This window comes from Sporothrix schenckii (assembly GCF_000961545.1).
Source record: "Sporothrix schenckii 1099-18 chromosome Unknown Cont44, whole genome shotgun sequence".
In the NCBI taxonomy this organism is placed as follows: Eukaryota; Fungi; Ascomycota; class Sordariomycetes; order Ophiostomatales; family Ophiostomataceae; genus Sporothrix; species Sporothrix schenckii.
This window is the reverse complement of record NW_015971145.1, coordinates 5,138,398-5,162,172: the sequence shown is the minus strand read 5'-3', so window position 1 is coordinate 5,162,172 and position 23,775 is coordinate 5,138,398. Positions and strand designations below refer to the sequence as shown.

At 58.3% G+C, this 23,775-nt stretch overlaps 7 protein-coding genes and 1 non-coding gene across 8 annotated transcripts; 5 read left to right on the top strand and 3 right to left on the bottom strand.

Moving 5' to 3' along the window:
• Positions 1 to 254: 254 nt before the first annotated feature.
• SPSK_09781 (uncharacterized protein) lies at positions 255 to 963 on the top strand (the record flags this gene model as incomplete). Its single annotated transcript, XM_016736351.1, has 2 exons — positions 255 to 364; positions 429 to 963. The coding sequence occupies 2 exons, from the start codon at positions 255 to 257 to the stop codon at positions 961 to 963; spliced, it is 645 nt and encodes a 214-aa protein (XP_016588360.1).
• A 275-nt stretch (positions 964 to 1,238) lies between these two features.
• SPSK_08678 (armadillo repeat protein) lies at positions 1,239 to 3,497 on the bottom strand (the record flags this gene model as incomplete). Its single annotated transcript, XM_016735267.1, has 1 exon — positions 1,239 to 3,497. The coding sequence occupies one exon, from the start codon at positions 3,495 to 3,497 to the stop codon at positions 1,239 to 1,241; it is 2,259 nt and encodes a 752-aa protein (XP_016588359.1).
• Positions 3,498 to 5,614: 2,117 nt separating this feature from the next.
• SPSK_09089 (FAD binding protein domain containing protein) lies at positions 5,615 to 7,207 on the bottom strand (the record flags this gene model as incomplete). Its single annotated transcript, XM_016735669.1, has 1 exon — positions 5,615 to 7,207. One exon carries the CDS (start codon positions 7,205 to 7,207, stop codon positions 5,615 to 5,617), a length of 1,593 nt encoding a protein of 530 aa, XP_016588358.1.
• Positions 7,208 to 8,173: 966 nt separating this feature from the next.
• SPSK_08489 (nitrogen assimilation transcription factor nirA) lies at positions 8,174 to 11,008 on the top strand (the record flags this gene model as incomplete). Its single annotated transcript, XM_016735085.1, has 1 exon — positions 8,174 to 11,008. The coding sequence occupies one exon, from the start codon at positions 8,174 to 8,176 to the stop codon at positions 11,006 to 11,008; it is 2,835 nt and encodes a 944-aa protein (XP_016588357.1).
• Positions 11,009 to 11,849: 841 nt separating this feature from the next.
• SPSK_08948 (uncharacterized protein) lies at positions 11,850 to 13,625 on the top strand (the record flags this gene model as incomplete). Its single annotated transcript, XM_016735532.1, has 1 exon — positions 11,850 to 13,625. One exon carries the CDS (start codon positions 11,850 to 11,852, stop codon positions 13,623 to 13,625), a length of 1,776 nt encoding a protein of 591 aa, XP_016588356.1.
• Positions 13,626 to 14,951: 1,326 nt separating this feature from the next.
• Positions 14,952 to 19,607, top strand: SPSK_08306 (ATP-dependent helicase STH1/SNF2; the record flags this gene model as incomplete). Its single annotated transcript, XM_016734909.1, has 3 exons — positions 14,952 to 15,047; positions 15,111 to 19,283; positions 19,353 to 19,607. The coding sequence occupies 3 exons, from the start codon at positions 14,952 to 14,954 to the stop codon at positions 19,605 to 19,607; spliced, it is 4,524 nt and encodes a 1,507-aa protein (XP_016588355.1).
• Positions 19,608 to 20,345: 738 nt separating this feature from the next.
• On the top strand, positions 20,346 to 20,439 carry SPSK_11263. Its single transcript has one exon. It is a non-coding gene; the product is annotated as a tRNA-Val (tRNA).
• A 653-nt stretch (positions 20,440 to 21,092) lies between these two features.
• On the bottom strand, positions 21,093 to 23,269 carry SPSK_08721 (amidophosphoribosyltransferase; the record flags this gene model as incomplete). The annotated part of the gene is made up of 6 exons (XM_016735309.1): positions 21,093 to 21,123; positions 21,195 to 22,406; positions 22,480 to 22,626; positions 22,724 to 22,899; positions 23,050 to 23,115; positions 23,246 to 23,269. The coding sequence occupies 6 exons, from the start codon at positions 23,267 to 23,269 to the stop codon at positions 21,093 to 21,095; spliced, it is 1,656 nt and encodes a 551-aa protein (XP_016588354.1).
• Positions 23,270 to 23,775: the final 506 nt, after the last annotated feature.

Here is a 23,775-nt window from a genome sequence, read left to right as displayed (position 1 = left end):
GTCCGCGTGCCTGCCCACACAACGCCTACAGCACTAGGATTAGCCCCGCTTTTGTGTCACAGCGAGCCTTGTCACTTCATGCAGTGCTTTACAGCGGCATCAAGTTGACTTCTTTGACTGATCCCGATCACGACGACAGCCATCACGCTTCTCTCTCGCAGGCCAGCAACAGGTCCTGGGACTTTTGGCTTTGTTTTTATCACTCGCTTTGGTACAGCTAATTGTGATATTTTCCCCGCCACACACCCACCGCCATGGCCGACGACGACGGGCGCGATGCGCTCAACATTCTCGAGTCGGAAAACAAAGAGGCCGTCAAGGACGAGGAGATCTCGCGCATTCTCGGTGCCTTTCGACTGGATGCGTGAGTTCCATGTTGTGCATCTGACACTGTAATTCTACGCTCTTCTCCCCACTAACGGATTCAGGTATGCCGTCCTGGGCCTGCAGCCCGGTGTGACCGAATCCGACATCAAAATCACGTACCGCAAAAAGTCGCTCCTCATTCACCCCGACAAGACACGCAATCCGCGCGCCCCCGACGCGTTCGACCGCTTGAAGAAGGCGCAGACGGAGCTCATGGACGAGAAGCACCGCGAGCGGCTGGACGAGGCGATTGCAGACGCACGCATGCTGCTGATGCGCGAAAACAAGTGGACCGCGGACAGCCCCGAACTCAAGACGGACGACTTCAAGGCGAAATGGGCCGACAAGACCAAGTATGTGCTCATCGACAACGAGCAGCGGCGACAGCGGCAGCTGCGGGCGCAGATGCAGGAAGAAGGCCGGGAGCAGCGCCGCGAAGAGGAAGAGATCGAGGCGCGCAAGCGCAAGCGACAGCACGACCAGGACTGGGAGGCGACGCGCGACCAGCGGATCGACAGCTGGCGCAAGTTCTCCAACAAGAAGTCGGGCGGCGGCGAGGGAGGCAAGAAGAAGAAGAAGATAAAGACGTTGGGTTAGGGCGACGACCGACAAAGTATTTTGAACGTCGACGAGGATCGGCGACGGATTGTGTCTTTTCACGGCGTATTGGGGGTCACATGGCGTTGTTCTGACAAGGCAACAGGGCCGTTGCATTTTGTTTCGTTTGGCTCGTGCATCTTGATTCGTGATTCTTGATTCTTGGTTTTGGCTCCGCGGTCCTCTATTATATAGCAGAAATACAATTTACGTTTTTAGTGCCTCCGAACTCCAATGCAAATGCTAGATAGATGGAATCGACGCTCCTGCGCGGCCTACTCCGCCGGCGCGTGCTTCTTCTTGTACTGGATGAAGCGGCCCAGGTTGAGCACCGCCTCGTCGGCGCGTGTGCGCAGCTCCGTGTTCAGCCGCTTGTCGATCGCCTTGGCCATGGCCTTGGTCTTGGGCAAAGCAGCCTCGAACGCCGTCAGCAGCTTGTCGTGCCAAAACACCTCCCTGTCGCAGTCGGCCGTCTCGTCGCCGTAGATGTCAAACAGCTGGTTCAGCGCCTCGACAATCTCGGCCGGCGCTGCCCGGCGGTCGGCTGCGTTGACGAGGCCCAACAGGTACTTGCTAATCTCGCGGTTGAGCGCGGCCGGCGCAGGGTCGAGCGCCATCTGGCCAAGCACGCCGATGCACTTGACGGGCAGCCTGCTGAACGGGTCCTCTTCAACCTCGGCGTCGGCGTTGGTCTCGCCGTTTGTGGCTGCTGCCTCGCGCAGCGCCATGAAACGTGCAGGCTCGCCGGCATCGGTCGGTGTCGTGCCGGCCAAAACACGCGACAACGCCCAGGCCAAACCAGCGACCTGGGCAGCGACGTGCAGCTCAACCGACGCCTCCGCAGACGTAGCCGTCAGACCCAGCAGCGGCCGCACGACGCGGAGCCATATACGACGGGCCACAGGCCGCCACGCAGAGCGGATGGCCGCATTGCCATCGTCACGCAGGTCCACCAGCGACACCGTCCAGGCAATGTTGTTCAGGGCGGATAGGGCGTCGAGCAGAACAGACACTGAGTCAGAGGCTGCGTCTTGAGCGCGCGCAGCAACGAGACGGATAATCTGCGGGATGGCGTCGGAAATGAGGGACCGCAGTATGGTCAGGTCCTCAAGGCCCTCGCCGTCGCCGTTGCCGTTCTCACCGTCCTCGTCGTCCGCGCCCGTCACATGCTCCATGTCACGGTCAATGTCGATGCCGTTGTCGCTGTCATCGTCATCGTCCTCCTCGCCGTCGACATCCATACTGTCGTCGGCTCCAACCGCCTTGCTGTCGTCACCGTCCGCCATCTCTTCATCGTCGTCGCCACCGCCGCCGTGGCCACCGTTCTCTTCAAAGAGAATGCTGTCATCCGCGGCACCGCCCTCGCCGGCCTCCCCGTCCTGGATGCCGTTCCACACGGCCTCGTCCTTGTTTCCCTTCTCAAGGGACGCCTTGAGCGTCGTGCCTATCAAAGCCAGCGTCTGCAAGGACAGGCCAAGGACCTCGGCCGAACGGTCTTCCTCGTCGGCATCCTTGACTTCCTTCTCGCCAGAAGCGGCACCCTCCTTTTCTTCGCGGTCCAACTGCTGCTCGATAACTCTCGCCAGTGTCGGTACCAACACCGCGTCTGACGCGCCCTCGCGGCCGGGACTGTGATCGTACCACTCAAGCGTCGCAAAGACAGAGTGCAGCAGCGACGCCGCCGCCACTGCCAAGGGTCCACCGGCCGCCTGCAACCGCCGCAGCGCACCATAACAGCCGCCACTGGCCTGGTCGTCGACAAGCGTCTCGGCCAGTGCGCGCTGGCTCACATCGTCGCAGAGGCGTGCAAGCGTGATCAACGCAGACCACTGAATCTCAAACGGCACGGCCGTCGTCGAGGCAGCGCCGCTGGCCGCTTTGGCCTTGGCGGTCGAAATATGGATGGAAGCATCCCCTGTCGCCAGGGCAAAAAGCGCCCGCGTAATTGTCGCCTCCTTGGCCACCGCCGCGAGGATCTCGTCGCGCGCGTCCGCCAGCTGGCCCAGCAGGTCGATGATGGCCGACGTGATGCGCCACATAAAGTCCTGCTGCGCCTTGGTGAGCTTGCTGTCCGTTTGCTGGCTGCTACTGCCCTGCTCGAGCGTGGTCCGGATCTGGCCCAGAGCGTGTGCCGCCGGCGTCAGCACGTCGCTGCGGTACAGGTGCACGCAAAAGTCCGCCGCCTCGTGCTGCGCCAGGACGTTGAGCACCGCCCAGCCCGCCGCACGGCTCTCCACGCTCGCGTCCGCCAGCGTCTCGCTCAGCACCAGATGCACCACCTGCTCTCGCAGCAGCAGCTTGCGGCACCGCGCGTCCTCGACAATGTTGGCAATGGCGCCGGCCGCCGCCGTGCGTGTCGCCGGGTTGGCGCTGCGCAGGTCGCCCAGGACAGGCAGAATCTTGGCTGTGCGCAAGGCTGCCAGGGCCGGATCGGAGGGCTCCTTGACAGCCTTGGGAGCACGAGGCCCACCGCCGCTCATGGGGTCAGGACGGCGACCTGCCGGACCTGACCTGTTTCTGCGGGACTTGCCCATAGTGAGGAGGCGTGTGGAAGCCGAGTTTCTTGCTCAAACTCGCGAATGGGTGAAATATGTGAGACGCAGTGGGAAAAATAAGCTGTGAGAGAACCTCCAGTACTTTCTGAAAATAAAAAGGTTCGACTGGGTGAATGTTTGTTTTGCAGGTCGTTGTAGGTGCAGGGACAGAACCGAATAGCTCAAATTTTCAGTGTGGCCCCGATAATCGCATACCGCATAGATGCATTCTCCACTTACACGCCAACGACATCACCCCTTGGACGTCTCTGGGTTTATTTTATTTATTCTGGGCCTTTATCGAGCATAAGTTCAATCAAATCATGCAATGTATTATTCAAACTACAATATATGGTGCGGACATTAATAACTGACGTAGTATGTTGTTTTTATACAACAACTTACCGACTCAATAACTCTTCTCTAAGTGAAATAAATGCAATGTACGTCTTTTGAAAAAGATATAAATAAAAGAGACACAGCTAAAATAATAATTGAAATAATCCAATTTTGAAAAACTCTAGATTGGTGGTACCGTGCTCCATACAATGAATAACTATATTCCACAGACCGCAGTTAATGAATGGTATTGTTTTCCTAGCAAGATTGCTATCCCTCCATTTGCACATTTGCAGGACACCATCAACGAGATCCTAGAGTTCAACGAGCGCTTGCAAAACTGGTTTGTACTTCCCGTCAAGATCCTTTTGGTTGTATGCGCACATATTTGTTCTCCCTGGTACCAAATTGTATACACTTTGATAGCACCTCTCCATGCCGGGTCAAACTATCAGTTGTCCAGATGTATGAATATCTCCGAGCCACATTTTCGATCCCGTCCTGGAGCTCGAGAATGCTCTCCGGACAAGCATCGCACCCGAGGCAATCCCAATCCATAAACTTGCCGTCCTGTGGCCAGTTTGTGGCTTGTCCGCTGTGTTGTGCGCTTCCATTTTGCTTCTTCTTTTTTCTATTTACCACTACTACAGAAGAATAGTTAGCTTTTGAACCGTCAAGGTGGAATAATCATAGATATCAGACAAGAGTACTTAACCGTGAATAAGGAGACCGTGGAGAGAAGAGAAGCTCTTTGGTGACTTGGAGTAAGCAGCTTCGACGGCTTGTTGGTCCCCTTCATTTTCGCGTCTGATAGTCTCCCTCCATATTTGCCGATGCCGCCAGGGGTAAGTAAACAACCAGCATTTGGTAACTTGTAGTTTTAGTTTCTGTAGAATCGTGACACAGCATCGAAATCCCACGATTTGTTACGTCACGTCTGCTCCTTCCTGAACTCTCTGACTACACCGCTCACCGCCCAGTCGGCAATTCTACCGCCGGCCACTCCTTCCAAATAGATGCGATGCTGGGGGCGCACTAAAACGGCAGGCACGACCGAGCCCGGCCCCACCACCGCACCTTCCCTCCGGATGCCTTCACGGCAACGTCTGCGGCAGAAAAAGAAGGAGCAAAAAAGAGCACATGACTTCCCGCAATTAGAGCCAGGAAAGAGCGACCCAAGCCTTAAATATGCGCAGAGCGGACTGCCCTCCAACTTGACCGCTTGGTCACTGGCCATGGCCAAGTGGTCGAGTCGGTTCGACTGCACGCCCTTCTTAGAAGGGCGTCTGTTCGAGCCGAGCCCGTTGGCGGTTTCATTCCTTGGTCGGCAGGCCCTGGGGTGGCCGTGCAAAAACCTCTGCCGGGGTTTTTCATAGCCTGACAGCTTAATAGCGCGTCTATTAAGCTGGGAAGGTGAACTTTTTGCCCCCTTCGCTCTTTCCTCGGTTTTTTCTGCCTCCTTTTCTTTTCGTACTTGTTTTTTTCCTTCCCATTTTTTCTTTTCTTTTCTTTCTTTGGCACGCATAGACAAGACAACATGTCACTGAAACATAACAGTATAGTTTTGCGAGAGACATTCCTCGTTGTGATATTCTATTTGTATAATTGCTTTTGTACAGGGACATTCACGCTCAATGCACCGAGATCAAAGGGCGAAAACAGAAGCCCGCAAAGAGGCCAAAACATCGACCGTCAATATCACGACCACAACAAAACCACGACTACACAAAAACCACACGACACACGACACACCACTCTTCCCGACATCAACCCGCCCCCTACAGATTCGACCGCACACTTGACAATGCCTTGGCACGTTGAGCAGCCGCACGCCCTGCCCGACGACCAAAGACAGTGCCCGATGTCAGGCCCGAGCCACCTGGGTAGTTTCCATAGAAGAGGCCGCCCAGCATCTCGCCTGCACAGAAGAGACCTGGTACCTCCCGATTGCTGGCTGCGACAACGGCCGCCGTTTGCGGGTTGACGGCGAGACCGCCAAACGTGAAGGTGACGCCGCAGGCGACCTTGACGGCCACAAAGGGGCCCTTGTCGATGGGCAGGGCCCAGTTGGACTTGGGCAGCGCCAGGCCGCCGCGGCTGGACTGTGTCGATACGCCGTCACGCACGGCCGGGTCCCACTTGGCGTGGGGGTGCTCGGCTTGGAAGTCGTTGGCGGCGGCGTTGTAGTCGTGCATGGTCTCGAGGAACTTGGCGGGCGAGTGCAGACCCTCGTCTCGGGCGAGCTTGTCAGCCAGCTCCTCGAGCGTGTCGGCCCGGATCTTGCGCACGATGCTGTCGCGGTACTCTTCGTCACGCAGCCAGGGCGTGCCGCGCGCGTCCCACACTTGGAAGGCCTGGCCGTCGGGCTGGCCCATGATGGCGTGGCCAAACTTGGCATATGTGTAGTTGCGCAGGTCCACGCCTTCATCAACAAAGCGCTCGCCCTGCGTGTTGATCATGACGCCCAGCGGGTAGCCCGACTTGGTGAACTCGTTGGAGACGGCCCGGTCGCCGCTGTTGGCAGGTGCATGGGCGTCCCACGCCACCGAGTGGCAGCCGGACCAGTGCCCGGCCTGCTTGGCCCCGACGTCGCGCATCGCAAATTCGAGGCCGTCGCCGGTGTTGTACGGCGTGCCGCGCACGAGCGCCAGGTCCCAGCCGGGGCCCAGATACTGTGCACGCATGCGTGGATTGGCCTCGAAACCGCCGGCCGTAAGAATGACGGCCTTGGCAGAGATGCTGCTGGTGCTATGGGTGGACGAGCTGTCCGTCGACGCAACCACGACGCCGGTGACTGTCCCCTCGGCATTCGTGACCAGCTGCTTGGCCATGGTCGAGAAGAAAGTGGCGACGCCCGCCCGCTTGGCGGCCCGCCGGAGGTCCTCCATCAGGCCCTTGCCGCCGTCCTGCGTCTTGAGCGCCATACCGCCCCAGAACTTGTACCGCCCGTCCACTTTATACGATTGCCGGTTGAACGACAGCTGGAACCGCACGCTGTGCTTGTGCAGCCACTTGACCGCATCGTTGGAGTCGCCCACCAGCGTGCTGCCCAGCTGCGGGTCCGACCGGCCGGCCGTCACACGCAGCAGGTCACTCGTAAAGTCATGCGGCGTGTACGGCTCGAGGTCGATGATTTTCGACGTGGCCGCGTCGACGTTGTTGACGAGCGGCAGCAGATCGGCCAGCCCCGCGTGTGCCGTGCGAAACGCGCCCGCCGTGAAATACGTGTTACCGCCCGCCCACTCTTCAGGGCACTTGTCGATCAGCACCACGTTTCGAGCACCGTTTTCACGAGCCGAGAACGCCGCCGAGAAGCCTGCGTTGCCGCCGCCGACAACGAGCACATCACACTCGGACGGGAGGGACGACATTGTGAGGGACAGACGAGAGGACGATGGTGGAAGACGGCCTGTGGAGAGAAACGGTTGAAAGCCGGAGATGGCAGTGTCAGCACGGTTCAGACTGATCACTGTTTGTTGGAGTCGGTTGGTGTAGATTGGTTGCTACGTTGTGCGAGAGAAGGGCGTGACCAAAACCGCAGTCACTCACGCTGCCCTTCCCCAATCATATACAAGCAAAACGACTATTCGTTTGACGATCTAATTTGGCCGGATCGCCGCTTATGCCACTTCGTCGCGGCCAGGAACCGTGGCTGGGACCGTTCCCGGCTCAGCCCTCGATATCGGAGCGTATAAGTGGGCGTGGAGGAATTGAGGCCGTCAAAGCGGGCCTTTTCTGGGTCACTTTGGCACTTGCAAGGTTCTTTTACGCTAGGCGCACGGAGAGTAAGACGCCGCAATAGGAAAACCCTTGGAAGAGTCAAACGTCTTATTGGCGTCGGTTGCGGTCTATTGCATCCTATGACGCGCCCCGGCTTTATTTTCCCCGCTCGCAAAGCATCCTCACAAAGACATTATGTGTGATACACGCAGATCAGGCTGGTCTTTCTAGCTTTGGTAAAGTCAAATTAGGTTTTACTGAGCCGTCGAGGATGCAGTCTGGATCGGACGTCTTGCGTTTTCTCAGCTCCCCGCAGACCGGCGATAACACTAAAGTTAGCACTGTAAGTCAACAAAAGCATCCTCAACACCGTCCACATCGCCATCTGCCAAACTGACTAGGCAAACAAAGAAGGGACAACTACGGACGATTGCAAACAGTCTTTTTATATCTTCTTGCTCCCAATTGCCGTTCTGCTTCTTCTCGGTAAGCCATAGAAAGGTAGAAGCGCCACTGCATCCGTCACCAGATTGGAAGCACGCAAGACAACCAGCTTCATCTGCAGTGATTTGCACCTCGGCCTCCTTCTGACACCCGCTCTCACTTTGACTCTCACAATGACACGCCCACGTGAGGGCTCGTCGCTGGCAGTGGAGCCGCGGTCGACGGCCCGGGCATGCCAGTTCTGCCGCAAACGGAAGATCAAGTGCGACGCACTCAAGCCGACGTGCACAACCTGCCGCGTCAGCAACCGCACCTGCAGCTACCACCATGAGCCCGTCAAACCGCGGCCGTCAACAGCTCTGCTGAATGCGGCACGCGAGGAAAAGAACGTGCTCGAGAGGATGCTGATCCGCCTCAAACTCGCCCCTACGTCGAGTGAAAGAGACGCCTTGCTTGGACTGGTCGGTATTGTTGATGGCAAGGTGCACATCCGAGCCGGTGCACCATTAACAATGGCAGGAACGACAATAAGTCCGCAAGACACATCGGCGGCAGCGGCGGCAGCCGCACTGGCCGCAATGCCGACATCAGAAACAGCGGGATATTCGTCGACGCCACCTTCCAATATGCCCATGGCCGTCGACACGGACGGGCCACGACTCGGCCGCTATCCCACGCCACCAGGCTCAGGATCAGTATCACGATCACGAGAGACTGCCAGCGAAGACGGCAGAGCCGCTGTGTCTGGCTTGGTCGGCAAGAAAAACGGCCACGGCCACGGCCACGGCGATGAGCACGATGTCAGTCACATGATGCGCAACGACGACGGCGATGGCGATGATGATGATGACGACGACGACGATGATAATGAGGAGACCAACGACACGATAATCCAAGACGAGGACACAATTTCAGTGCTACCTTTTGAAAAACGCACATTCATGGGCGTGCTGGTGCCGGCTACTGGACATTCTCCGTCCAGGGCAACCGCCAAAGGCGCTCGCGCCCACCACACACATTACCACCCAGCACCACACGGCGCCACGGCTTCCACTGACGCTCCGTCCCCCCTCAGCTACCAGCTCATTGCCAACGCCGCTATGAGCCGCCAGCAAGAGTACCGTCTGCGCCTGCTGCCCACCATCCGCGGTGTGCCTGCCGAGCTGGCCCTGCATCTGCTCGACCTTCACTGGAACCGCCAGCACCATACCTACCTGCTGACCTACCGCCCGGCATTTATGCGCGAGCTCGTCGACGGCGGCGAGTACTGCACGGATTTTCTGCTGTATGCCGTCTTTGCCTGCGCCAGCAAGTTTTCTGAGCGCATCGAGCTGCGCACCGACCCCGGCGACCCGGAGACTACGGGCCACGATTTCTTTCAGCGCTGCGACGACATCATTGCGCGCGATGCTGTGCTCGGTCAGTCGCGTATACCCACCATTGTCGGCCTGTTGATGCTCGGCGCCACCTACAACGCCCGCGGCTGCACGTCAGAGGGTTGGTTGTACACGGGCTACGCACTGCGCATGGTCTTTGATCTGGGCCTGCACGTCGACGAGAAGGAGACCAGTTCAGGATTCAGTCCCGAGGAACTCGAGATTCGCCGCCGTGTCTTCTGGGGCGCCTTTATCTGCGACAAACTGCAGAGCGTCTACTTGGGCCGGCCCGCAACCATCCAGCTGCGTGATGCCCACGTCTCGCGCGACTTCCTCGACACATTCGAAGAGCTCGAGCCCTGGGTGCCCTACGTCGACCCCATGTCACAGGCCGACGCCACGTCCCTGGCTGCTGCCGGCGGCCGCTGGAACAACGCCGTAACGCACTCGGTCTCTGTCTTCCAGCAGCTGTGCTTGCTGGCCAAGCTTATGACCAACATCATCAACAAGATCTACTTTGCCACGAACGCCGCGGCCACGGCAACGACGGTGGCCGCAACACCCACCGGGACGGCCACAGCCGCCGCACCTCGATCGCGCAAGAAGATGAGCCGGGCGTCGCGGCAGATTGACAATGCGCTCGTCCGCTGGTACCGCGAACTGCCGCCGCACCTTGTCTACGAGCCGTGGGCTGCAAAAGGGACCAGCGGCGTCGATGGTGCAAATGGTACAACGCCAACCACACCAGCGACACCCAACCTCACCATCCTTCACACGACCTACCACTGCCTCGTCATTCTTCTGCACTGTCCTTTTATCTCGGCAGGGACGATGGCTGGTGCGACAGGCGCACAACCCTCGCCTGCACACGCTGAAGAGGCCACACACGCATGGAAACGCTGCACCGTCGCGGCCCGCAACATCACCAACCTGGCCCTGGCCTATCGCTCCACCTACCCGCTCCGAAAATCCAACTACATGCTGGTCTATGCTGTCTATGTGGCATGCACAATCCACGTCCACAATGCAGCAGCCATATTCGGAGCAGCCAACCAACACAGCCAGAACCAGCCCCAGAACCAGCCCCAGAACCAGCCCCAGAATCAGAACAGCAATAACCACAGCACCGGCGCTGATAGTATGACCACCCCTGACCCGTCACTGCTTCTGCGTGCCAGCCTGGCTTGTCTCGATGAGCTGGCCGTGCCGAACTCTGGCGCCGCCGATACGGCACGCATCATCCGCAAACTCATGGCTGCCAAGAGCATCCCCGAGCACCTGGGGCCGTCGTTTATGAGTGGTGGCGCAGGCTCTGCCACAAATGGCAACGTGGTCGACGCCGCAGCTTCTTTCTTTAGCCAGGATGTGGCACAAAATGGAACCGTCAATAACAACCTCACCGCCAATACCACCCTCAACGGCGACACGCTGCATGGTCCTGCACGGGAAACCACTTTTGACGACACCGACTTTCCCTGGCAGCTGTTTGATGAATCGCCCTCCTTCGACCCGCTGTCCCAGCTGCAGTCCTTTTCCGACTTTGGCCTGTCGGGCCACGACCTGCTCTTTGGCTTCATGAACGGCAATTTTTCGCCATCCGCGTTTATAGGGAAACAGGGCAATTTGCAATAAACGCAGCTTTATTCTGGTCGTGTAACTGTCGACTTGGAAACTCAAAAACGATGCTCCTCGTGGGCCGTGGTGCGCGCGAGCGCACCAAGAACGTCAACCTGGAGAGGGATTTCGAGGACCCCAACCGGGCCATCCCTGGCCACATCGTACCGGAGGGCAAGGAAGCGCCGTCCTTCACCGAACTAGAGACCGGAAAGGGTGCGCCATCAGCTCAAACCATCGGTTAAAGGGCAGATGAAAACGCAAAGACGAAAAACGCAAGAGAGAAGCGGAGGTGGGGGAAGGACGCCACTGCATGTGGAACAGCTCTGCGGTGCCTATGGCATGCAATTGGTGAGAAACCGTTCGCAAAAGGAATGGTCTTGTAACGACACGGGGACTTGAGGTCGCAAATGAATCGTCACGAAGGATCACCTGTTCGTTGTTGCGTATATTGTCTTATTGGTAGTCGTGTTTCCCTCCAATTTGATTGACCGTTTCTATTCGTCCTTGCGTGCAATGTGTGGCAAAGGTGTAAGTGGCGAGTATCGAGGCGACACCATCAAATAAAAGTTGAGTCGCGTCACCATTGTCGCTAACATTGACAGCCTTTGATGATAGTAGGTGAAATGAGATTGCGATGTCAACTTAAAAGCTCGATTGTGTTTTTTGTGCGCTTGTTTATTTGTTTGTTTTGAAGAGTCTGTTGACGTTCTTGGCTCGCGAAAGTTCATGGTCTTAGTGACTAATCATTCTGCTAGCTCCATATTGCAAAGCTCCAGAAACGGCAACTACAACCGCCGCAGCTTACGTCCAAGCTTCTGTCCCAGCGACAACAAGAATTGCACGCCCAACAACGACAATGAGCGACACCGAGGGCTACGACAGCGACGACCAAGGGCCGGGCGACGCCCTGCTGCAGTCGTTTCTGCCCGCGGCATTTGGCAAGAAGACGCAGGAGGCCGACATTGATGCACAGATTGAGCGCAGCCGACGGCCAGAATGGAGGGCATCGGCGAGCGCCAACGACAAGGGGGCAAAAAAGGACGACGACAACGACGACAACAGCAGCGACAGCGACAGTGACAGCGACAGCGACAGCGACAGCGACGACGGCGACGATCTGGACCGGTTCCCGCTGTCGCACGAGCTGGTGTTCAAGACGCACGAAAAGGCCGTGACCAGCGTGTCGCTCGACCCCAACGGCGCGCGCATGGCCACGGGCTCGCGCGACTGCAATGTCAAGCTGTACGACTTTGCGTCCATGACGCCGACGACGCTTCGGGCGTTCAAGAGCGTGGACCCGTGGCAGCAGGGCGCCAGCAAGCTGTCGGCCACGACGGAGTCGCACCCGGTCAACCACGTGGCCTTCCACCCGCACGCCGCCAGCGTCCTGTTGTGCATCACGGCGCACCCGCAGGCCAAGATTCTGTCGCGCGACGGCGAGGTGCTGACTGAGTTTGTCAAGGGCGACATGTACCTGCGCGACATGCACAACACCAAGGGCCACGTGGGCGAGGTTGCGACGGGCGCGTGGCACCCGACGGACCGCGAGACGTGCGTGACGGCCGGCGCCGACAGCACGCTGCGCATCTGGGACGTCAACAACAAGCGCAGCCAGCGCGACGTTATCGTGTTCAAGTCGCGCGCAGCCGGATCGGCGGGACGCTCGCGCATGACGGCCGTTGCGTGGGGCGCGCCCGCCCACGGCGGCGGCAGCGACACGGTGCTTGTGGCGGCCGCGCTCGACGGCTCGCTCGTGCTGTACAGCGGCAACAACGGGCCCTACGCGCGGCCGACGGCGGAGGTGCGTGACGCGCACGCACCCAACACGTGGACGGGCGGCATCGACGTCAGCGCCGACGGCCGCATGGTGGTGACGCGGGGCGGCGACGGCGTCATCAAGCTGTGGGACACGCGCAAGTTCAAGCAGCCGCTGGTGACGGCGGCCCACGCGTCAACCGACGCCGCGGACCGCTTCCCCATGGCCAACATCCGCTACGGGCCCAACTCGACAAGTATTCTGGTCGGCTCGCCCGACGGCAGCCTGCACGTCCTCAACCCGGGCAACCTGCGGCCGGAGGTCGTCACGCCGGTCACGCCAGGCAGCCCGCTGATCGCGGTCGAGTGGCACGCCAAGCTCAACCAGGTGGTGACGGGCTCGGCAAACGGCGAGACGCACGTGCTGTTTGACCCGGCGCGGTCGCAGCGTGGCGCCGCCGACGTTGTGCGCCGCGCGCCCAAGAAACGCCACGTCGACGACGACCCGTCCTTTACCATGGACCAGAACATTGGCATCACAAACGACAACATCGTGGTGCCGGGTGCCCAGCAGATGGCCAGCCGGCGGCGCAAGGGCGTCACGAACACGGGCCGGTCGCTCGACCCGCGGCGGCCGACGATGCCGCAGCAGACGCCGTTTGCACACAACGGTCCCGACGACAAGAGCATCGAGAAGAACATTCCGCTAAGCCGCATGCTGCACGAAGACCCGCGCGAGGAGCTGCTCAAGTACGCCGAGGCGGCCAAGAAGGACCCGGTTTTCACGGCTGCATACAGCGTCAATGCGCCTGTGACGGAGTATGCCGAGCTGAGCGACGAAGAGGATGCTCCAGACAAGAAGCGCGCAAAGAGGTAGTTGGGGGGGACGTTGAGGGGGACGTTTTGAAAGTCACATCATACGGGATCTCAATTGGGACCTTACCGGCGCCAACTGTACAATACAATAGAAACTACGATACCCATGAACACAAGATATGAAAGGAAGAACCATAGAATACGTGTGCGCTAGAGGCGCGGTCCGTCCGTCGTACGGTCGAAGCGTCTCGCGAATCGTAGACTCGTATAGAGCGATATGTACTTACAAAGTACTCCGTGGAGAAACTCTTTCTCAGCCCCCACTTTTCTTTCAACTCCCATTGGCCTCGCCTCTGTTTATCGCCTGCGCGTCGCGCTACGATTGGCGCCTCAGGCAGCAACGCGCCACGGCCTGCCTGCCTCCTGCCTCCTGCGTTCTGAAATCTACCGCAGGCAGGCGCAGCCATCCCGCCCCAACCATCAATCCACCCACTCTCCCACACGAAATCTTGCCAGTCGTGGTCCTTTCACTTCCCACATCATCAACCGGCGAACAGCGCACGCATCGCAAAATCGCCAGACCCCCTCCGAATCCATCGAGTGCCATCGGAGGACACGCCGAGACATCGAAACACGCGATTTTTCTCGCGCGTCCGGCCTTTGACTCCGCTACACAGCACCCCCAAACCCGCCGCAACCGCTTTTGAGCCTCTTTTTTCCGTCTTTGCCTTTTGTCCCCTTTTTGCTTCAAATCCCTTTTACCCCTGTTTTCGCCCTTTCGCTCATTTGGCCCTTTCGCATTTTGGCGCTTGGCCAGCTTCGCGAGCTTCCCCCCTCCCCATTATTGTGATTATTCTGACCTCCCCATTGTTGTCGTTTTCATCCGCCTACGTCCCCCAACGCCGATTTCCATTGTCGGTGCCTTTTTGTGCCCTTTTTGTGCCCCTTTTGACCCTCTTCGACAACACGACTCTGCTTCGTTTTCGGCCGTTTGCCAGCCTTACGACACGCTCCTTTTTCGTGTCGGCCCCCCTTTTGCTCTCGCGCCCCGTCGGTCCACACGACGCGACACCGTCTCGACAGCAAAAGAAACGGCATCGACGCACACAACGACGCGATTCTCAACCCGCCGGGAATCGTCTGTCAATTGACGAGCGTCCATCCGCCATCACCGGTCATCACCAGTCATCGCCGGCGACGATCCCCTGACGTTCGTTTTCGCCCATTTTGACGCGACCGGGCCCAACTGCCACGTCCGCTATGCGCGATTCGTAAACTCGTGCCGTTCGACAAACTCATTCCACACCATCATCCATCACGGTAGCTCGTCCTCTTCGACCACGATCCGGAGGACACACGTTACAGCGACGCGCATCGTCTGCCCGCCATGGCTTCCGTCCAGGCTTCGGCAGCTGCCATGCCGCTGGCCAACACCGCACCGCCCAACGGCATCACGCCGCAGCAGGTGCAGGAGGTCTACAGCGTATGTCTATGTGATTGTGTTTCGCCACGTCTACGGCCCCCATGCTAACCTGGTTTCCCACAGCGCTTCCGGCAAATGAAGGAGCAAGGCGTGCCCCAGACCGACCCCGACTTCATCAAGACACAGCAGTTCCTGCTCAACATCCAGCAACAACAGGCTTTCAAGCGCCAGATGCAGCACCAGCGCGACACACAGCAGGCCGCACAGCAAGCTGCCGCTGCTGCCGCCAACGGCGCCATCATGAACGGTGGCGGGGCGCCGCACCCCGGCCGCCAGGCTCCAGGCTTCCCTGGCACCCCGATGGGCCGGCCCATGCCACCCAATGCTGCCGCGGGTGGTGCAGCACCTGCAACACCGGGCAGCGCTGGCAGTGGTGCACCAGCTGGTGCTGGTGCTGGTGCTGGTGCTGGCACGGCTGCGTCGCCCGTGACGGGCCACTTCTCGCAGCAGCAGCTGAGTCTGCTGCGGCATCAGATTCAGGCTTTCAAGCACCTGTCTCGAAACGCCGGCGTCCCCATGCAGACACAGCAGGTCATCTTTGGCCAGCGCGCACGGCGGCAGATCGCGTCCGTGTCCGAGAAGCTGGCAGGCACGAAGACGCCCGCCACGCCGACCACGGCTGCTGCACGTAAGGGTGCTGCCGCTGCGGCTAGTGGTGGTGCGGACGCCGCAAAGGCCGACGCCGACGGCGCCGCGCCTGGCTCACAAGAGCTGACCGCCCCCGGCCGCAAGGTCAAGTCGTTCAAGACCGTCCAGTCGCCCTACGAGTCTGGTGCCGTCCGCAAGACCATCAGCTACTTCGACCACGGCCGCCGCATCAACCGCCCCGTCATCCCCGGCATCCTCCCCACCGGCATCGACTTTGACGCCCTGCGCACCGAGCGCGAGAAGATTGTCTTCAACCGCATGAGCGCCCGCTACGCCGAGCTCAAGTCGCTCCCCAGCAACATCAGCCACTGGGACACCGCCACCAACTCGCTCACCCCCGACGACACCATTAAGCGCAAAGCCTACATCGAGATGAAGTGCCTGGGTCTGTACTCCCTGCAACGCGCCCTGCGCGACAAGATCGGCCGCCAGATGATGCACTACGACAACCTCGCCATGACCACCAACCGCAGCAACTACCGCCGCATGAAGCGCCAGAACGTGCGCGAGGCCCGCATCACCGAGAAGCTCGAGAAGCAGCAGCGCGACGCCCGCGAGCACCGCGAGAAGAAGCGCCACTCCGACTTCTTGGCTGCCGTCACCAAGCACCGCGCCGAGCTGACCACGACAGCCAACCAGCAGCGCAACAAGATGCAGAAGCTCGGCCGCATCATGTACACCCAGCACTTCAACATTGAGAAGGAAGAGCAGAAGCGCATCGAGCGTAACGCCAAGCAGCGTCTGCAGGCCCTCAAGGCCAACGACGAAGAGGCCTACCTCAAGCTGCTCGACCAGGCCAAGGACACCCGCATTACCCATCTGCTGCGCCAGACCGACGGCTTCCTGCACCAGCTGGCCTCGTCCGTCAAGGCCCAGCAGCGCGACGCCGCCGAGCGCTACGGCGGCGACCCCAACCTCCGCCCCGACGAGCCCGAGAGCGACGACGACTCGGAGGACGACGACCGCACCAAGAAGATTGACTACTACGCCGTCGCCCATCGCGTCCGCGAAGAGGTCACCGAGCAGGCCAACATGCTGGTCGGCGGCAGGCTCAAGGAGTACCAGGTCAAGGGTCTGCAGTGGATGATTTCTCTCTACAACAACAACCTCAACGGTATTCTGGCCGACGAAATGGGTCTCGGCAAGACCATTCAGACCATCAGTCTCATCTGCTACCTCATCGAGCGCAAGCACCAGCCCGGCCCCTACCTGGTGATCGTCCCGCTGAGTACCCTGACCAACTGGAACCTCGAGTTCGAGAAGTGGGCCCCGTCCATCGCCCGCATCGTGTACAAGGGCCCCCCCACCACGCGGAAAGCCCAGCAGGACAAGATCCGCCAGGGCCGCTTCCAGGTCCTGCTCACCACGTACGAGTACATCATCAAGGACCGCCCCCTGCTCAGCAAGATCAAGTGGTTCCACATGATTGTCGACGAAGGCCACCGCATGAAGAACAGCAACTCCAAGCTGAGCGCCACCATCTCGCAATACTACCACACGCGCTTCCGTCTCATTCTGACCGGTACCCCGCTCCAAAACAACCTGGGCGAGCTGTGGGCCATGCTCAACTTTGTCCTGCCCAACATCTTCAAGTCGGCCACCACGTTCGACGACTGGTTCAACACGCCCTTTGCCAACACGGGCGGCCAGGACCGCATGGAGCTCAACGAAGAAGAGCAGATCCTCGTCATTCGTCGTCTGCACAAGGTGCTGCAGCCCTTCCTGCTGCGTCGTCTCAAGAAGGATGTCGAAAAGGACCTGCCCGACAAGACTGAAAAGGTCATCAAGTGCAAGTTCTCGGCCCTGCAGGCCCGCCTGTACAAGGAGATGCTGAACAACAACAAGCTCATTGTCGGCGACGGCAAGGGCGGCAAAACCAGCGCGCGTGGCCTCAGCAACATTATCATGCAGCTCCGCAAGCTGTGCAACCATCCCTTTGTGTTTGACGAGATTGAGACGGTCATGAACCCCCAGAGCATCAGCAACGACCTGCTCTGGCGGACGGCCGGCAAGTTTGAGCTGCTGGAGCGCATTTTGCCCAAGTACAAGGCCACGGGCCATCGTGTGCTCATGTTCTTCCAGATGACGGCCATCATGGACATTATGGAGGACTACTTGCGCTACCGTGGCTTCCAATACCTTCGTCTCGACGGCACGACCAAGGCCGACGAGCGCTCGGATCTGCTGCGCGACTTCAACCACCCCGACTCGCCCTACTTTATGTTCTTGCTGTCCACCCGTGCCGGTGGTCTCGGCCTGAACCTGCAGACGGCCGACACCGTCATCATCTACGATTCCGATTGGAATCCCCATCAGGATCTGCAGGCCCAGGACCGTGCGCATCGTATCGGCCAGAAGAACGAAGTGCGCATTCTGCGTCTCATCACATCGACGTCCGTCGAAGAGAAGATTCTGGAGCGTGCCCGCTACAAGCTCGACATGGACGGCAAGGTCATCCAGGCAGGTCGTTTCGACAACAAGTCGTCGGAGACGGACCGCGACGCCATGCTGCGGACGCTGCTTGAGTCGGCCGACCTGCAAGAGTCCGGTGACCAGGAGGAGATGGACGACGAGGAGCTCAACATGATCTTGGCCCGCAGCGAGAACGAGCTGGCGACCTTCCAGAAAATGGACGAGGAGCGCTTCCACGACCCCGTCTACGGCACAGCACCGGGCTGCCAGGCCGTGCCCCGCCTCATGGCCGAAAACGAACTGCCGGACATCTACCTGGCCGATCCCAACGCCGTCGAGGAGGAAGTCGAGGTTGTCTTGGGCCGTGGTGCGCGCGAGCGCACCAAGGTCAAGTACGACGACGGTCTGACGGAGGAGCAGTGGCTGATGGCCGTCGACGACGACGACGACTCGCCGGAGGCTGCCGCGGCGCGCAAGCAGGCCCGCAAGGACAAGCGCGAGCAGAATCGCCTCAAGCGCCTCGCCAACGCAAACCCGCTGACGGGCTCGGTCGAGAACACGCCCGAGGGCAGCCGCGCCAGCTCCGAGGAGGCCGAGCCAGAACCCGAGCCGGAGCCAGAGACACCCGTCAAGAAGCGCGGCCGCAAGCCGAATGCGAAGAACGAGAAGCGCAAGGCCGACGACGAGGACGAGCCCGCACCGCCAGCCAAGAAGCGCCGTGGCCCCATTGGCAGACCCAAGGCTGTTGCGGCGGCGGACCGTGCTGTGTCGGGCGGCGCTGCCAGCCCCGCAGGGAGCCCCAAGGCGTCGATGACGCCGCAGCTGCGCGGTCGTCTGCAGGAGAACCTGCGCAAGTTGTACGACGGCCTGATGACGCTGGAGGTTGACGATCCGGAGCCGGAAGACCCTGAGGACAAGGACAAGGACGAGGACGACGAGCCGCTGAAGCGCATCATCATTGGCCCCTTTGTGAAGCTGCCGTCGAAGCGCGACTATGGCGACTACTACGTCATCATCCAGAAGCCCATCTGCATGAACCAGATCCACGCGCGCATCAAGAAGGGCGAGTACCACAAGCTCACAGACATGCAAGCCGACATCAAGCTTCTGTGCAACAACTGCCGCACCTACAACGACGACGGTAGTCTGCTGTACGCCGACGCCAACACGATTGAGGTAGGTTTCCCTGTGTAGATGTACCGTGTCCACATCCCCATCTGTTGAATTAGTATTCTAACTGTCTAGGAATTCTTCAATGCCAAGATCGCCGAGACGCTGGCAGCGCACCCCGAGCTGCAGGCGCTGGAGCCCGGCGGGGCGACCAAGGCCTCGTCCGAAGCGCCAACGACGACCAACAGCACGCCGGCGCCGGCAGCCACGCCGCTGCCTAAGATCAAGCTCGTGTCGAACGGCGTCTCCCTCAACAAGTCGGCCAACGGCAGCAGCAACGGTAACGGCGAAGCGACAAACGGCACCAGCACCAAGACCGAAGACGAGTAGTAATGCGACCGTCCACAGCCGCCGCTGTTTGACTCAATTTATTTTCGTTCAACCACCACGCAATTTCATATCAACGACGATCTCCTATACTCACCATCGAAAATCCACTCAAAAAGCCCTTACAAATTCCCCGACTGTTTTCACTAAGCGGCGTATTTCTCTTAAAGATGTAATTTTCTGTATTCCAAAGACCGGGTCGGTGTCAGGCTTTGCACGCGCGAGACGGACTGTTTTGTTGTTTTTCTCTTGTCTTTTTCTTTTTCTCTTATTTTGTTGTGTCGTTACTTCTTTCTCATAAAAGAGAATTTAGGGGATCGGGTTGCGAGAATGACCAGTTTGTCCATGCTTTATTTGTTTTCTCGTGAGACGATGAAATAAATGTTGAAGCTGCCTACGCTTCCCTGGATAATGGCTGGAAAGGAGGGCGTTTATGATACTCTGTGCAAAGGACTGGATTGCTATTTTATTGCTTCTTTTTGCATGTTTCGTCCTGCTTCTCTACTTTGTATTACACCCATTATTTTTCGACTTGTGTTTTACAAAAATACTACCTTTTAGCATTTCATTATATGCGTGGACACTGTGTGTAATATTGCAATCGAAGGAATTTTGTATGCTGTATTCTGTACAATATAATTGTCCATTTTTCGCTACTACTGCGCTTTTTGTGCCGAATGACTCCAAGGCTGCGGCCTTTATTAGCACTAGTAGTGGTCGTAACCCACAACAAGAACGAACGGTTCCGTGGTCTAGTTGGTTACGACGTCTGCTTCACAGCAAAGCGATTCCTTGCAATCGCAGAAGGTCCTGGGTTCGAGCCCCAGCGGAATCATTCTTTTTTGCCTTTTTGTCAATTTAGCCAACAATCCATCCAACTGGTTCCTCACGAATTGAACACCTCTTTTTCAACAATTTTCTTCTTTTGCTAATCTACTCCCTTCACTTCTCGAGTTGGTGGTCCATCAGTTTAAGATTGATTCTCCCTGCGGCAAGTATATGTAGAGGTCTGTCTGTACGTGTTTGGGTCTGTACGTGTTTGGATGGACAAGAAAAAGGATTTAAAATTAAATATCAAGACCTGCCGCCTGTCCTGAAAGAAGCCGTGAAAAAAAGCAGCCAAACGCCAGAATGCACAGTTGACATTAAGTGCTCTTTTTTCTATATTTGCATGCCCCGGTTTGTTTTCTATATCTCTAAGTTTCTGAAAACGATTGCGGCAAGAGAGCAAAAAAGGGGCAGAGAATAAAAACAAAACTTCAAGACGGCGCCAAAAATAATACAAAACATGGGGTAAAAGGATGTAGCCGTAAGTGGTAAAAAAAGGTTGTCTGTCTCTTGTCTTTTGGTTTGCGCAATCAAACATCCAAAGCAAATCAAAAATTAAATCGTCTCTTTTTTTGGTGGGGCATATAGTCAGGCTTTTCTGCATGATCTTCATCTTCGAGAGGACTAGGAAGGCTGGAAAGGCAGGTGTATCGACAACAATTAGGACCGGCCTGAATTGTTGTTGTAGAGACTAAAAAGTTGTTAGTGGCCGTCGTTCCTCGCATAATCCATTTCTTTGCGGACGTAAGAGTAGGAACGCACCTGATATCCTCCCGGTACTCCGAACCCTCGTCGTTTTCTGCATGACGGACACCGTTCACGGGGCCGCTGCTTGCGACCAGGAAGGCACCGTCGCCATTTGTGGTGACAGAGCCAGCCGCCGGTTTTTTGCCGGCGCTGTGAATGATGTTAAGCCTCTCAAAGTAGTTGTCGGGCACGGGCGTCTTGTAATTGCCGCAGAAGACACCGACCTCGAAGTCGGTGACCTGGCTTGAGCCGTCAATGGCGTCCATGCAGGCCGCCTTGAGGTCGTCGAGTGTCTGGAACACGAGGGCGTCGCACTTGATCAGGTCGGTCATGTCCTGCAGCGAGCGGCCGTGCGCCAGCAGTTGGGCCGGATCGGCCAGGTCGATGCCGTGGACGTGCGGGTGGGTGATCTCGGGACTGCACGACACCAGCACGATGCGCTTGGCCTCGCACTCCTTGACCATCTGGACAATCTCGCGCGACGTGGTGCCGCGCACAATGCTGTCGTCAACCAGGCAGACAACCTTGCCCTTGAACTCGGACGCAATGGGCGACAGCTTGCGGCGCACGCTCTTCTGCCGCGCCTTCTGGCCGGGCAGGATAAATGTGCGGTAAACGTAGCGGTTCTTGACAAAGCCGTTGGAAAAGGGCTTGGACAGCGCCTCGGCCAGCGTGGCGGCGGCGGTATTGCTTGTTTCGGGGATGGGAATGACCACGTCAATGTCCTTGATGGCCTCCTCGCTGAGCACCTGGCGCATGCGATTGGCCAGCTTCAGGCCCATGTTCTGGCGACTGCGGTGCACGGAGATGCCATCGATGCAGCTGTCGGCTCTGGCCAAGTACAGGTACTCGAATAGATCCGGTGTGTACGACTTGGGCGCCACGATCTGCGCGAAGCGGGGAGCCTCGCCCTTCTTGATGAAGACAGCCTGGCCGGGCAGGATGTCGACAATGTTCTTGAATCCCAGCTGGACCAGGGCAATGGACTCGGAGGCGAGGAAGTAGTCGGTGGCGCCCTCAAGGGTCTCCGATGGGCGGGAGCCGAGGCACAGGGGTCGGATGCCGTTCTGGTCACGGAAACCGAGAATGCCAAAGCCGGCAAGCATGGCCGTGCAGGCAAAGGCACCAATGCAGCGCGCATAGACCTCGCGGAGGGCTGAGAAGACGTCGTCAACATTGGCACGGGCCTTGCCGAGCTCGCCGAGGGCATGGGCGAAGATGTTGAGCCTAAACAGGGCCTACGGTTAGAAAGAGACACACAGCGGCCCAAACTACTAATTAGAACAAAGGGAAGCCATACAGAAGCTCCGAGTCGGAGTCGGTGTTGACGTGGCGGCGGGCCTCGTAGTCGAGGAAGGTGATGAGATCGGGTGTGTTGACGAGGTTGCCGTTGACGCTCATGGACAGACCGTAGGGGGAGTTGACGAAGAAGGGCTGCGCCTCGGCACTGTGTCGCGGATGTGTCAGTGATGTCAACGGGGACGATACGAGTTGAATCAAAAGTGAGGGGATCTCTGGTGCGTGGTGAGCAGGTGGGGACATACGCAGAGGTCGTGCCGGCGGTGGGATAGCGGACGTGGGAGATGCCCATGAAGCCGGGAAGGGCAGCAGTCGACACGCGACGGCCCTCGTCAAAGACCTTGCTGGCCATGCCGAGGCCCTTGCACTGGGAGACACGGCCGCCCTTGCACACGGCGATACCAGCGGCATCTTGGCCACGCTGTTACGCATGTCAGTTGTGGACAAAATATGGAAGCAGTCGATGGTAAGAAGATGGAAATAAACGCAAAAAAAAGCCAAAAAAAATAAAGTCAGGTAAAATAAACCAGAAAACGTATTCGGCGTTGTGATGCATCGGAGGAAGACAAACATGTTGCAGGTAGAAAAGCGACTCGTGGAGGTCGGCAGCCGCGGTGTCGGCCTTGGAATCACCGAGCTGCAAGCAAAAGAGTCATTGTCAGTAATGTTGCCACGCCGCGTTTTCATCAATGTGTAAATTCATGATTTCGTGCCCCCTCGCAACGCGTAAAGACGGCGTGGGGGCACACAGCGTGCCAGTGACGTACCAGGATGGCTGAAACACCACACATTGCGACTGTGTCTGCAGGGATTCGATCTGAGATCGTGGAGAAAACCAAAGACAGAGAACTGCCGATGGCTGAAAGGCGACGGGTCGAAAAAGAAAAGAAAATCAGGAGAGGAGGAAGAGGGCCGTCGAGTAAGAGGCGTCGACGACAACGGTTGGCGAGCACGGGCGGTTCTTGCAAATGGCGACCCTGTGGTGGAAACACAGAATTGCAGCAGACGCACGATTCGGATGGGTGGTTGGCGGTGCAGCGACAAACAAAGACAGAAAAAAGAAAACCAGAAACAAAATCACGAACAACAAAAAAGTTCAGGGACGATGATGCGCGGGTATTGGGGGCCCTTTGGAGTGCTCCGATCTAGCAAGAGCCGCCCCTCCTCTTGGCTCCTGCCAATGAAAGGGCACCAGACTGCGAGATTGGGAATTTGCCGTCGCGTTGCTAGAAAATTTTCCGCGGGGCAGCAGGCGCAATCGGCTACGTCGGGCCGGCAAATGATCCGCGACTGCTTC